Source organism: Stegostoma tigrinum, chromosome 7, assembly GCF_030684315.1.
Source record: "Stegostoma tigrinum isolate sSteTig4 chromosome 7, sSteTig4.hap1, whole genome shotgun sequence".
Classification (NCBI taxonomy): Eukaryota; Metazoa; Chordata; class Chondrichthyes; order Orectolobiformes; family Stegostomatidae; genus Stegostoma; species Stegostoma tigrinum.
The window spans coordinates 46972913-46987667 of record NC_081360.1 but is presented as its reverse complement, the minus strand read 5'-3'; the positions used below and the strand labels follow the sequence as shown (position 1 = coordinate 46987667).

The 14755-nt window shown below is 42.7% G+C and overlaps 1 protein-coding gene across 2 annotated transcripts in view; it reads right to left on the bottom strand.

Moving 5' to 3' along the window:
- Window positions 1–13146, bottom strand: part of LOC125454456 (ATP synthase F(0) complex subunit C3, mitochondrial-like) — a 28817-nt gene extending 15671 nt beyond the window's left edge. For both annotated transcript variants that reach the window (XR_007247997.2, XM_048535255.2), the window contains exons 1-2: window positions 12864–13146; window positions 8589–8666 (exon numbers count right to left, since the gene is read on the bottom strand). Coding sequence is in view for 1 of the 2 variants with exons in the window: in XM_048535255.2 (XP_048391212.1) it covers window positions 8589–8666; window positions 12864–12902 (117 nt within the window). In the remaining variant the exon portion in view is untranslated. The remainder of the gene's footprint in view (window positions 1–8588; window positions 8667–12863) is intronic.
- Between the last annotated feature and the right edge of the window lie 1609 nt (window positions 13147–14755).

The window sequence follows — 14755 nt, the reverse complement described above, 5'->3', positions numbered from 1 at the left end:
TAACGTTTCGGGTCTCTGACTCCGGCATCAGCAGTTCTTACTATCTCCGAGGTATTCTGGAGACGGGGGTTTACCCTGCAGTATTGAGTCGGATCAGGTAAGACATTTTGCTGGCCAAGTCATGCAGAATGTGACAACTATGCTCTATATCAAACAGAAGTTCCACATTGCATACCATCCCCAATCTAGTGGGATTGTGGAAAGAATGAATCACACTCTAAAAGGGATGATTAGGAAGACGGTGCAGCAAAGCAATAAAAACTGGGAAACAGTACTTCCATTTGTCCATTTGATGATACGCAACACCATCTAACGATCCACAAGGTATACCCCCCCATACCCTAATGACAGGCCGACCCATAAAGAGGGGTTGACTACCTGTTCGGACTTGACCTCACAGAACCTGCCATCACCCACAAAAAAGTGGTGCAGCAGCTCACCAAAAATATCAAGGCCCTGCAGTTAGCAGAAGGTGTCAGGTTAGGAACCAAAAGGAAATTAAGTAAAGTTTACTTTGACAGTAAAGTTAACCCCATTGACTATTTTCTAGGACAACAGGTGATGCTACAGAAATACAACTCTAGCTCCTTTCTTTCCCCTAAATACTCAGGTCCTCACACTGTGGTTGATGAAGCGAGTCCCTCGGTATACAAGGTTGTAATAGCCACAGGAAAGACCGGCTGGTACCATGTAAACCAAATAAAAGCCTGTGGCACTTAACACAGCCACTTTCAGCAACTTTAAAAATGTGTATGGCGGATGACACTACCCCAGAGCAACTGACAAGATGAAGGACACATTCTCTCAGATAGACCACACTGCTGAGAAAATTTATACTCTCCCATCACTACCGCCAACTGCAGCTCCAAAGAATAATGGACCCCTGGACGATCCAATTGACTTGCTGGAGGACTTGACTTCCCTAACCGATTGGAACAACTTGGCACATAGCCCAGACATGACAGAACTTTCCAATAACTCCCTGAATGGTAAAGAAATCAACCCATGCACCACCCCAAACCCCCTGCCTCCCGCTTACAACTCAGACCCCAGATAGTGTACCCACAACATGGATTCGAGACAATGGCCAAGAATGCATACGAAGGAATGACAAACTAAACCGGATCGTCAGGTAGAACCCCTTCAGCGTTAATGACATCGCTACTAGGGAGAATGACAGCACATAAACACGGGAAACTGGAAGACACAATATCATCAGGGCCTCTTATCAGAGGTTTCAGAACAAACTGATGAGTCTCTGTTGGGTGCCTATGAATGAATTAACCCAGGTGATGAAATCGCTCCTAGCAGTCACCCCAGGCAAGGTAATGTTTCTGATGGTCAGCACTTGTATGCAATTCACTTCTCTATAGTTTCTGTGGGACCAACTCACATTCTTGTTAATTCCAATGGGATTAACCACAGTTGCTTATGATTTGGTCCACCAGATGCAGGCAAATGACAGGATGGTGTGTTATGGGCGCACCCGAATAGAAGTATAATGTTTGGATGCAACAACCAGCACATAGTATATAGGAAAACAAATGGGAGCTCAGATGATTGCTACGTGAGCATAGAAATCATGGGTGATTGGTTGGGAATCTCAAAGAATAGGTGCCTAGAGTTAGAATGCTTACCAAGCAGACCAGAGAAGGGATTGGAACGCTGAGAGCAACGCTCACGGAAAATCAAAGGAGAAGTTCCTTCTGTAAAAGATTAAGAACGGTCGAAAACCAGCCACAGAGGCACTCAACCCATGTCCTGAAGCCACTCCTGGTCTACAAAACAGTCTAGTTTTAAAACCTATTGGAAAAATCCTGCATGACGATATTCACCATGAACAGATACCGGTGGTGGTGAATTAGCGTGGACTCAACTGCTAGAGTGGCGCTCCCCCCAGTTTAAAAGGCTATATCTCCACTTGACCCACACATTGTTGGGACGAGAGATAGGGACAGACGAAGGGAAGACCAAATTCGGAAAGGAGAAGCTATATAAAAGAGAAATACCGAATGACTTAGCAACAGCATATGAGGCAGGGGTATCAACCATTAATGCCCTTGTTTTGGCTGAACTGGAACAAGACCCTGAGGCTGCTGTCATTCATAACCTTTCCGAACCACCCATTCACATGCATTCTGTATTTACTACTAATTCTGGTTCGTTCATAACACAGTACTTTACCACCCACGCACCAGATCACTATTACAGTTTTCGATTCATTAAATCTCAGTCGTGACATTTCACTACCATCAAATACCGCTTCCATGAAATTCCATGAATGAATAAATGAGTGTACTGGCAATAGTGGTGAAATCCCAAGACGCAGCTATGGCACTCCATTTACCACCCTCTCTACTTTGTTAAGCACCTATATAATTCCCAGCTTAGTTAAATCATATAGGCCTAATATTTTTCTGTTTCTAGTATTCTCTAACATAAAGATAAGAGGACCAACATTTCTTAATCCTATTGATTATTTGTTTGAGTATGAATGTCTGTTTGATCATCGCTATGAATACCTGATGCCTTATTCATTCCTAGTTTACCACACTTGATGATTAGCTGTTAAGTTTAAATTTTGATGTTCTATTTACGCAAAGTCTGATGATGTTTCTTGATCTCAGTTCAGGATCATTTCCTAACACGCCATCTGTAAGAGTTCAATTCTTTGAGCGTACATTGTGCTTTGTATGAGTTGAATGGTCATATAGTCACCACACAGAAATTGGTTTGTGATCATGTGGTCCATTATGCTGCACAGAAGAATCATGAGGAGGGAGTGTAGCTGGATGGGCCATTCAAAATATCAGAATTGGACAATACATCAAGCATGCTGGGAAATCAAGCCAAGCACTGGCCAAGGTACTTATGCAAAGATACTGAAATAAACAAGCTGCAGACGCAGACAGGCAGGGTGCAGCTGCAGACACAGCAATACACAAAAGTGACCAAACCTATTTTTTATGATAATGGGAAAAAGCAAATTGTTTCTGGAGCAAAGGGACACCTTATGCTCTTATCGAGAAAGGCTATGCGACTTACGTCAGGGATAGTAAGACCACCCCACCGTCCGCTTGGTAATGCATGAATGGGTCTGATGAATTAGGGTAATCAGTTCCTGATTGATCCATTGGCGGCAATCGAAGGCCCTCACAAAGGGGCGCTAAAGCTTCTAAGGACAAGAGTTGCCACAACAGCACCTTCTGGAGTGGTAATTTGAGACCAACTACTTAAGAAAAGGTGCCCCGGGACCACTGGGAGAGGAAGACCAGATGAACATCAGTACATGGATCAAGGCCAAGGTTTAGTGTGATGTTTGATCATTTTAAGTTACATTAAAGTACAAGATACTGATTTAGATTTACAACATTGTCAGGTTCATAATGTTACTTGTTAGTTTGTAGTATAATTGTTACTATAGTATTAATGGTGTTATAATCAATGAAGATCATTTCTTATTACTATTAAGAGTCGACTCAAAGACCTTTGCGGAATATATGAGGTAAACACACTGTGGCGAGCGCAACACTATTCACCCTAAGCATGCCCCTCATGATTCTGTAAACCTCTATAATGGACACCCCATAATCTCCTACACTCCACGGGAAAAAAAATAGTCCCAGCCTATCCATATAACTCAACCTCCAGACTCAAATATCCTTGTAAATCCTTTTTTGCATCCTTTCCAGTTTAATAACATCCCTCCTTTTGCATCCTTTCCAGTTTAATAACATCGTTCCTATAGCAGGGCAACCAGAATTGTAAGGAGGACTCCAAATGTGACCATACCAAGGTCCTGTGAGCTGTGACATGACATTCCAACCTGTGTGCTCAATGCTTTGACTGATGAAGGCAAGCATGCCAAATGCCTTCTTCGCCACCCTGTGTAGCCACATTCAAGAAAATATTCACCTGAACGCCAAGGTCTCTCTGTTCAACAACACTCCCTAAGACCCTACCATTAATGCTCTTGTTTGCTTTACCAAAATGCAACACCTTACCTTAATCTCAATGAAACTCCCTCCCTTACTCAGCCCACTGGCCCAATTGATCAAGATCTTAGAAAACATCCTTCACTGTCCGCTATTCCACCAATTTTGGTGTCATCCACAAACTTCATAGCCTTCTATATTCTTGTCCAAATTATTTATGTAAAACGACAAACAGTGGACCCTGTGGCACACTGCTGATCACAGGCCTCCAGTCTGAAAATGCTCTACTGCCCTCCTGTCTCCTTCCGTCAAATCAGTTTTGTATCCAATTGACTAGCTCTTCTGGATCCAATTTAATCTAACCTTACTGACCAATCTACCATGCGGGGCCTTGTTGAAGGCCTTATTAAAGTCCATGTAGACAACATGTACCACTCTGCATTCACCAATCTTCTTAGTCACCTCTTTAAATAAAAATTCAGTCAAACAGACTTGAATTTTGAGTAAGGAATATTTAAAGAAAACCCCTTTTCACCATTCTGGAGCACTGCGCTGCATTATAATGTGTAGCACCCCTGCATCTATCACAAAATCGATTTGCAGTGCTACACATTTCTGAAATAAATTGTTGGTTTTTGCTTACAGGAAACCTGTGAAGAGACTTTTAGGAGAAAACATGCTCCACTATTCTCTCATATCTAACTTTGTTGGCCTTATCTGGTCCTGGTAATATCTTTCAGTAAAGCTTCACATCTGATCCCTCAATTCTGAAGGACGTAAATTTTAGCATATCTGTTGGACAACTTCCTCACCTTAACTAACTATTACAGTATTCTGCCTGGAAGAGTGGTACAGGCTGGAACACCCAAGGCGGAGGAATTTATTTTAAGATGAAGAATTGAAACACCACAGCATACAAGGCTACAGGCTAAATGCTGGAAAATGGATTAGAATAGTTAGATATTCAATGATTGCATGGATACAATAGGTCAAAGGGTGTCCTTCGATGCCATGAAGACTCCATGACTATGATGCAATTCAGCTGAAATCAATGTCATGGGCAGTCACTCTATCCTCAGGAGTTCAAATCTTTTGTCCTTGTTTGAATCAATACTTTAATGAGATCAAGAGCTGGATAGTTCTGGCAGAACCCAGAATATCAGTGATCAGGTTATTCTTCACAAGTGCATCTTGACCACACCGCCAATGATCCCTTCTATCATTGCTGATGATCAAGCATACACTAATAGGGCAGTAACTGGCCGGATTGGATTCATTCGGCTTTTTGTGAATAGGGCCTACTTAGACAATTTTCCACATTTCCAATGTTGTAACTATACTGGAACAGTTTGGTTAAGAACAATTCTTTGATACTACTGCCAGAATATGGTCAGGTCCCTTATTTTTTGGTATCCAGTGCTATCAGTTGCCATTTCTTAATATTATTTGGAGTAAGTCCAATTGAATGGCATCTGTGATGCCTGGGCCCTTTGGAGAAGCTCAAGATGGCCACACACTTGGCAGGTCGGGCTGAAGATGGATGCGAATGTTTCAGCCTTGTCTTTTGCACTGTTGTGTTGCCCTCCCCCGTTTTTTTCAGGAAGGGGATATTTGTCGAGTCTCCTCCTGTTAGTTGTTTAGTTATCCATCACCATTCTCAAATGGTTGTGGCAGGACTACAGAGATTAGATAGATTTATTCGTTGTTGGATTTTTAGTCCTGTCAATCACTTGCTGTTTGACATGCAAATCATCTTGCGTTGTGGCTTCATTGGGTTGACATCTCATTTTTAGGCTTACTTTGTGCTGATCCTCAAATGTCATCCTGTGCATTTCACTGAATGAAGAGTTGGTCCCTCAGCTACATGGTAATTGGGAGATAGGCCAGGTCATGAGACTAAAACTTCTGGTTAAATACAATTCTGCTGATAGCAGATAGTGCTTCATGGATGCACAGTTTGAGTTGCTAGATCTTGTCAAAATCTATCCCCACAACTGCAGTGGTGCTAAATAATACCATGGAGAGTATTGTCAAAGTAAAAATGAGACTTTGCCTCCACGAGGGCTGTGCAGTAAACTCCCTTCCCAATGGCATTTTAAGTCTATCTGCAGTAAGTTGACTAGAGCGGTTCACAAGGGCAGCACACCATCACCTTCTCAAAGGCAACCTTGGATGGGCAATAGGTGCTTGTCCAGCAGCAACACAGATGAATTTTAAAAACTATCAATATTCTCATGGCCAGACACATCTACAATGGGTAAACTGTTGAACTCAAAGCCAAGTAAGATTTTCCCTAATCAACTCCCTCATCATCTGCACGCAACCTAGCAGCCATATCTTTTAGGACATGGGTAGCTCAATGAACCATGCTATTGAACCATGTTTGGTGATGGAGACTGAAGTCTCCATCCAGAGTGCATTTGGGTGCCTTCTCCAGTTGGTTATCTATATGAAGGAATATTGATCGATCAGCTGAGCTGATCTGGTAAGTTATACATTTCCTCACCTGTTTTTGACCTGATGCCATTCAACTTCATATGACCCCAGTGAGACAGAGGTCTGCCAGGGCAACTCGCTCCTGAACGTTTGCCACTGTGCTGCCACCTTTGGTGAGTCTATCTACTAGAATGACAGAACATACCCGAGGACGCTGATGGCAGTGTGTGGGACACAGCCATGTTCACAGAATCATAGCTTACAGACAATAACAAGCTGTTGCTGTTCCAACTGCATAGGTTTCAAGTTCTGGAATTTCCTCTCTATACTTCTTCAACTTTATATCTCTTTCCTCCTTCAAAACACTTGTTAGAACTTACATTTTTTGAACAAGCTTTAGGTCACCTGGCCCAATCTCTCTATTATTTCAGTGTTATACTTCATTTTACAATTTTCCTGGGAACAGCTCTGAAATGTTTCATTATGTTAAAGCTAAAAGTTATTGTTGTTCTCTCAGTCATGCCTAATATGTTTGATACACTTCCTAGGTATCCTCTCCAAGGCCTTGACAGTCTTCCTCAAATGCAGCACCCTTGAATTAAAAGGTAAAACTGACGATCATGAAGTGATGTTTTTCAAAGTCAAATTTGCTTCTGGAATATCTGGAGTGGAGCAGGGCGGGGGGGGGGGGGGGGGGGGGGGGGGGGGATGTTGGTGGTGATGTCCTGAAGCTTTTCTTTTACTTCACAGACTGTGATAATAAAGCAAGATATACCATCAGACAAGGGTGCAGAGAGAGAAAGGGGTAAAATCTAGACTTTCAGTAATCTATAGGGTGGCATACAAGGAGTAGTGTAATTAATTCCATCACAGGATAGCATGGATAAGATTTTACTGGAACTCAATATCATTCAGAAGAAAAATTTGCCATGGGAATACAATTGGTCAAAAACAAAATGGAGAACCATATCTAGAAAATTTCTAGAATAGGACACACAACATATTCACAATAGGAGTACACAGCACTATTGCATTACGAATTTATATTGGCAAGCCAAACTATAAATGTCAATATAGTTTATGTTTTAAAACAGGACGAGGTTGACCCAAGAAGTTAAAAAATTCAACAATACTCTTGTGGCACTGTGCTGATGTCCCTACCTCTGAGCCAGGAGGCCCGTGTTCAAGTCCCATCTGCTCAAGAGGTGTGCAATAACATCTCTGAACAGGTTGAATAGAAAATATTTATATCTACCTTTTTAAAGGGTTCTCCAAGGATTTAGTGGCAGTTAGAGTGTATTGCTGTCTGAAGCTGGGATTCATCGATCTCAGTGAGGATAGTTTTTTTAATTTCTGCTCAATATAACTTTCATGCCTTTTGCTGAATGCAAAAATAATCTACAGTTATTAGCTGAATGTAATGCTTTAATTATGCACTGCTTGGTTCTCGTCATTTGGTGTTTTAGTCTTGCCTGATGGTATATCTGTGTCAAATTTGAAGCATCTGAATTAAATAGTTGGGCGAAGGTTAATTCAAAACTTTTCAAATAGGCCTGCGCAGCTAAATTGAGCTAACCTGTATTTCTAAAATAAAGTGAAGAAGTAAAGTTACCACAGTTCCAGAGAACTGCTCTCTCTTTAGCTGAATACACTTTTAAAACGTGCAATGGTGGAATGATCGAAACTGGCGATATGCAAGAGGCTAGAATTAGATGAGCACAGTGATCTTACAGGGTAGTGTGGTGAAGCAGATATCTAAACTAGGAACGTCCAGAAGAACTTGGAAACAAGAATGATAAAACGCATTGCTGGGTTAGACCCAATGTTAGCCAATGCACACGGGAGAGATCTGTCAACTAAACTTAGGTGAGAGTTAGGGCATGAGCAGAAGAATACTAGCGGAGCTCAAATTTAAACAGGGTACAAGGTCAGAGGCCAAACAGAAAAGCATTGCAATAGCCCAGTTTAGAAGTATAAAGGACATTTATACGGGTTTTAACAGCCGATGTGCTAAGGCAGACATAGGTAATGTTGCAGAGATGGAAGAAAGCTGTCTAGGTGGAGAGAATGGGCCCTCAGTTCGAAGTCAAATAGAATAGCAAGACTGTCAATAGTCTTGTTCAGCCTCAGAAAATACTCTGATGACTCTTGGACATCTAACAGCTTGCATGCCCACTTCAACACTTCATTATACTTTGTAAAAACATTTATACTTACTTTTCCAAACCAAGCCTCTGGTGTCAACATTACTGACACAGAAAGTGGTCTACAAATAGCTCCAGATTGATAGCGAACCTAGTTAAGAAAAAATAAGAAAATCACATATCTACATACCTTTGTCAAAAATCTTTACGTAGCCTCTGAAGATAACAGGTTCATTTTAAGCACTTGAAGACATATAGGTTACTAACTGATAGTAAGCATGGGCTTGCTTAAGTAACAAAGGGTGTTGAAGACAGTGGTGCAGCTCATTTTGTAAATATAGACTGTTAAAATATATTTGATAAAACACCTACTGAAAAACTTGTTAGCAAAATTGAATCCTACAGGACTAAAGAGACAATGGCAATTGCATACAAAATCAGACTTAAAGTAAAAGAGTAGTAAAGAAGTCGTTTTCAACTGGAAGGAATTACACAATGGTAGATATTAGGCACACAGCTCATCATGGCACTATTCATGGCCTGGATTTCAGTATACAGGGCATAATTGCAAAGTTTCCAGAGGAGGCAAAACTCAAAAATGTAGCAGTAAATGTTGTAAGTGTAGTAAATATAATTACTGCTTTTGTAAACTAAAAGGGATTGCTTCCTTCCATCCCCAGCTTTACTGGAACTCACAATATGGTTGAATTGGCAGATGTGCTTTACTGCAGGGAAGCGAGTTATTTTGGTAGGAAGATTGAGGAAAGTAAATATAAAGCAAATAGTACAAATTTCATGACGTGCGGGAATAGAAACACCTGGGGAAAAAGGCTGTACATACAGAAATCTCTGAAGCTGAGTTGAGAAGGCCGTTAAAAGAGGTGTTGGGAGGGAATCCTGAGGGACAGGATTTACATGTATTTGAAAAGGCAAGGATTGATTAGGGATAGTCAACATGACTGCGTGTGTGGGAAAACATGCCTCACTCACTTCATTGAGTTTTTTTGATGAAGTAACAAAGAAGATTGGTGAGGGCAAAGTAGTGGACATGATCAACATGGACTTCAGTAAGGCATTCAACAAGATTCCTTGTGGTAGACTGGTTAGCAAGGTTAAATCGTATAGAATACAAGGAGAACTACCCAAATGGATACAGAACTGGGTGTAAAAGGAGAAGGTGGTGGTGGAGGGACGCTTTTCAGACTGGAGGACTGTGACCAGCGGTGTACCACAAGGATCTGTGCTGGGTCCACTGCTTTTCCTTATTTGTTTAAATAATGTGGATGTAAACATAGGAGGCTTGGTTAGTAAGTTTGCAGATGACACCAAAATTGGAGGTGTAGTGCATATTGAAGATTACCTCAGAGTATAATGGAATCTTGATCAGATTGGCCAATGGGCTGACGAGTGGCAGGTGGAGCATTAGTTAGATAAAAGTGAGGTGCTGCATTTTGGAAAGGCAAATCAGGGCAGGGTTTATACACTGAATGGTAAAGACTGGGGAATGTTGCTGAACAGAGAGACTTTAGAATGCAGGTTCATAGTTTCCTGAACGTCAAGTCACACGTCAACAGAACAGTGAAGGCGGCATTTGGTTTGCTTGCCTTTATTGGTGAGGGAATTGAGTTTAGGCGTTGGGAGGTCATTTTGCAGCTGTATGAGACATTGGTTCGGCCACTTTTGGAATACTGCATGCAATTCTGATCTCCCTACTAAAAGGATGTTGTGAAACTTGAACGGTTCAGAAATATGTACAAGGATGTATCCGGGGTTGGAGGGTTTGAGCTACAGGGAAAGGCTGAATAGCCTGGAGTGCCAGAGGCTGAAGGTGATCTTAAGAAGTTTTATAAAATCATAAGAGGCATGACTAGGTTAAATAGATAAACTAAACAGCACAGGCTTAAGGTTCAAGGGTAAAAATTTAAAAGGGACCTAAGCGGCAATGTTTCCACACAGAGCTTGGTATGTGTACAGAACGAGCTGCAGAGGAACTGGTAGAGGCTGGTACAATTGCAACACTTAACAGGCATCTGGATAAGTATGTGAGTAGGAAGAGTTATTATGGACCAAATGCTGGTAAATTGTTTAAAGTTTTGGCACAAATCTGTAGCTCAGGTTATGGGGAGGTGGTTGAGTTGATTTTGTTCTGTCATTTCCAGTTTTGATCTCTATGGGTTTATATACAGGGTCCAATTTTGTGTGTTTGTTGGTTGAAATACGAGTGGAAACCATGCCTCTCGACACACAAAGGAATTCCTAAAGGCATGGTTCTCCACTCATTTCAAACAAGGCAAATGGTCTGTTGGCTTTCATTGCGAGAGGTTTTGAGTACAGGAGCAGGGATGTATTGTTGCAGTTGTACAGGCCCTTGATGAGACCACACTCGGAATATTATGTGCAATTTTGGTATCCTTTTCTCGTGAAGGTTGCTTTTGCTCGAGTCAGTGCAGCAAAGGTTTACCAGATTGATTCTGGGATGGCGGGTCTGAAGGGTGAGGAGAGATTAACCAGGTTGGGATTGTTTTCACTAGAGTTCAGACGAATGAAGGGAGATCTAATTGAGACTTATAAAATTCTAACAGGACTGGTCAGAATAGATGCAGGGAGGATGTTACCAATGGTGGGTGTCTCCAGAACCAGGAGTCACAGTATCAGGATTCAGGGTAGACGATTTAGGATGGAGATGAGGGGCCATTTCTTCACCCAAAGAGTGGTAAGCCTGTGGAATTCACTTAAGGAAATAGTTGATGCCAAAACATTGAATGTATTTTAGAAGTGACTAGATATTGCACTTGGGGTGAATGGGATCAAAGGTTATGGGGAGAAAGCAGGATTAGGCAATTCAGGTGGATGATCAGCTGTGATCACGAAGAATGGCGGAGCAGGCTCAAAGGGCCAAATAGCTTCCTCCTGCTCCTATCTTCTATGTTTCTATGGAAAACTGCTTCCAGTGGCACAAGAATCAGCAACCAGAGATTTAAGGTAATTGCCAAAATACCAAAAGCAATATCAGAATTTTGATATAATGGGGTACCTCAAAAACAGGTTGAAGCACAATCAATAATAGCTCAGAGTTCCTGACCCTGCTCAAGTTAATAAATACCCATTAAACTTTTGTTGACTTCTGCACTACGAACCTGTCCGGGAATCCTCAAATCCAGCAGCATTCATCATTAAAACTACTCTCCCTTTTAGAGCACTGAATGTGGCATTAAATTTCATTGTCCAGCAGACAATTTGAAAGCTAATGTGAAGGTCTATGTACGTAATACGTTACGTAAGTGATGAGTACTTAGGGTCATATCAGGAGGGATGTTAAGTGAGGTCATATTGTTGGGGGTAATTGATTGGATTGGGGTGGGTTGTTACACCTGGGTGGGAAGTTTGGCAGGCTGGGTCATAAAGTGGGTATTTCAGGTCTGAGGGCATCATGCCAGGGGCTTGTAGTTGGGTGGGATGTGGGGTCAATCGTGAGTCAGGGTTTATTTTAATTGTTGCCTAACTGTTAGAGCAGGTTGTAGCTCTAGTTTTTCCTTGGTAATTATAAATCACAACCCTTCACATTCTCACTGTGTGGGTCTTTCTCGAATGGTCTTAGTCCCCCACAAGAGTAATTTTTTTCATCAAAAGTTTCAACTTCCTACGCACTTCCGCCTATACAGGCGGGATTGTCATTTGCAATTCCCCCGCCTAATAATATGTTCTCGGCCATCGGAATTTAGAAAAAGAAAGGCACGAGATTCCGCCCAGCTGTTGTATTTCAGGAGCAGGTTGGTCACATTTAACTAACTGCAAAACTCCTTGAGATCGATGTCAAATATGGACAAACCTCAATCAGGAATCCCTGGATTTCGGAGGGAAACTCGAGGGCCCGGTGTGTTAATAATAGACTAATTGAAATAGTGTCAAATAAGCTCCGAGTTCATAGAAGCTTGCACGGCTTTCCTGATCACTTGTGGACAGATACATTCAGATTGTGAGACTGTGTAACTCAAGATACACGACTCCTCACGTGGACGGCAAACAATTTCCAATTAATTCTTCCGAATACATTAAATTACCAACGACTAATCTCAATGCCTCGGTCGACGGTAACTAACCTACGCCTAACTTGCAGGATTTCGAACAGACATTGACTGGCCAAACGCGCTTTCAACAGTCACTTGAGCGCAGCCCCCAGCGAAGCAAAATGAAAACTACAAAATCCTTGGGCCTAGGACAACAGCGGAGCAGCACTTCCCGTTCGGAATCTCTTCCCGAGCGGAGGAGACACTGCGGCCGCACTCCTGTGTGGAGCAGGCCGGACGGGCGGGCCGCTCTGTCTCCCTCTCCCTGAGGGGTCACTTACCGCAGCTGCGGCCGGGGCCAGTCTAGCGGCGGTCAACATGGCAGCGGCGAAAGAAGGTCAAGGACGGACGGTCTCTTTCCTCTTTTAACAGGACGGGACCCGCGTGGAACAAGCACAGACTTGAGTGGCTGACGATTCGGCAGGGCGATGCCGATTTAACCGGGCAGCGTGCGGCTGTGGGTAGAACGAAAAAGGCCGGGTTTATTTTTCTGAACGGTAAACGCTCCCGACCGGCTCTCTTCCCTCCCAGCCAACACACCGCAGTGAATGCGCATGCGTGTGAGGGCACCCTGCATTCTGCCCAGAGGTAGTAGCATCTGCAGATGCTGGAGGATCCGAGATAACAAGGTGTAGAGGTGGATGAAAACAGCCGGCGAAGCAGCATCAGAGGAGCAGGAAGGCGACGTTTCGGGCCTCGACGCTTCATCAGAATCTGCCTAGAGGATTGCGTTAGAAATCTATCTCTTTTAAACTGCATGGTGTCTCACTGAAGTCAACCCAACGGATATTTACCACCAGTTGAAACCCTGTGTGTCTGTGTAAAACAATATGAATGCTTAGAAATGTTTAACTCCTTTTTCTTTCATAATTTACGCGCAGTAAATGACAAGGATAAGAGATAACAATGTGGAGCTGGAGGAGCACAGCAGGCCAGGCAGCATTCAGAAATGGAGTGGGGGGGTGGAATCTGAAGAAGCGCCCCGATCCAAAACGTCAACATACTTGCTCCCTTGATGTTGCCTGCTGTGCTCCTCCAGCTCCACACTGTTATCTCTGATTTCGGCATCAGCAGTCCTTACTATCTCTGAGTAAATGGAAAGACCTGTGTTTCTAATCCTTAATTGTCCTCCAACAATCTTCAGCCAGAAGTGCCACCAGATTGAACTGTCTAAGCCTCTACAGGCACCCACCATCACCCATACTAGTCTTCATTCAACTCCATTCTGTCCACGTGACATCAAGAAACAGCTGGAGGTCTGTAAATACTGCAAAAGCTATGAGTCTTGACAATAACCCAGCAATAGTGCTAGTGACCTGCATGCCAAAACCTGCTATGCCCCTAGGCAATCTTGTTTCAGTAAAATCACAAAATTGGCATCCAATTGACAATGTGAAAAATTGACCAGTATCTCCTCTGTACGAAAAGTAGAGCAAATCTAACCCAACCGATTACGCCTTTTTCAAGTCTACTCTTGTTCATCAGCAACATGCTGGAAAGTGTCATCAGTATAGTATTATCGAGCATCATTTGCTTAGCAATAACCTGTTCACTGAGACTTAATTTAGGTTCCAGCAGGGCCACTTGCTTGTGGTCTTTATTAATAACCTTAATTTATACATGGACACAAAAGCTGAACTCCAGAGCAGAAATTACAGTGGATGCCCATGACATCAGACCATATTCGACCAATTGTGGCATCAAGGAGCCTGAGTAAATTCAGAGTCTGTGGGAATTGGAGACGGATTCCACACTGGTTGGAGTCGTAGTTACCACTGTATGCGTGACTGAGGCTGGAGGGCAGACCAGGCAGTCTACCCAGGGAGCTTAAGTAGTTATGTCAGCCCTGGACAGCTTAAATTTGTATGAACGGTTGTGCGGGATGAACTAGTACTAGAGCTGGAAACTTCGTCTTTCTTTCTGTGTGTGTTTGTCAGTATGTGAGTGAAAGAAGAAATCACAATTGCGGCGGTTACCCGGCTGAGGGCTTTGAGTGGAAGGGTAGGCCTGAAGTAGGGTAGACTGAACTTTGTTCAGTGGCAGCGCCCGCTAATGGGTCGCTCTTCCTTCGTTGATATCTAAAATAAAACTGAGTAGCAGTCTTGTTTGTTTGTAATTCTCTTTAAAAGAAGTTGCAATCTGCTTTTTCCACTGTACTTTGGATCCAAAGCAC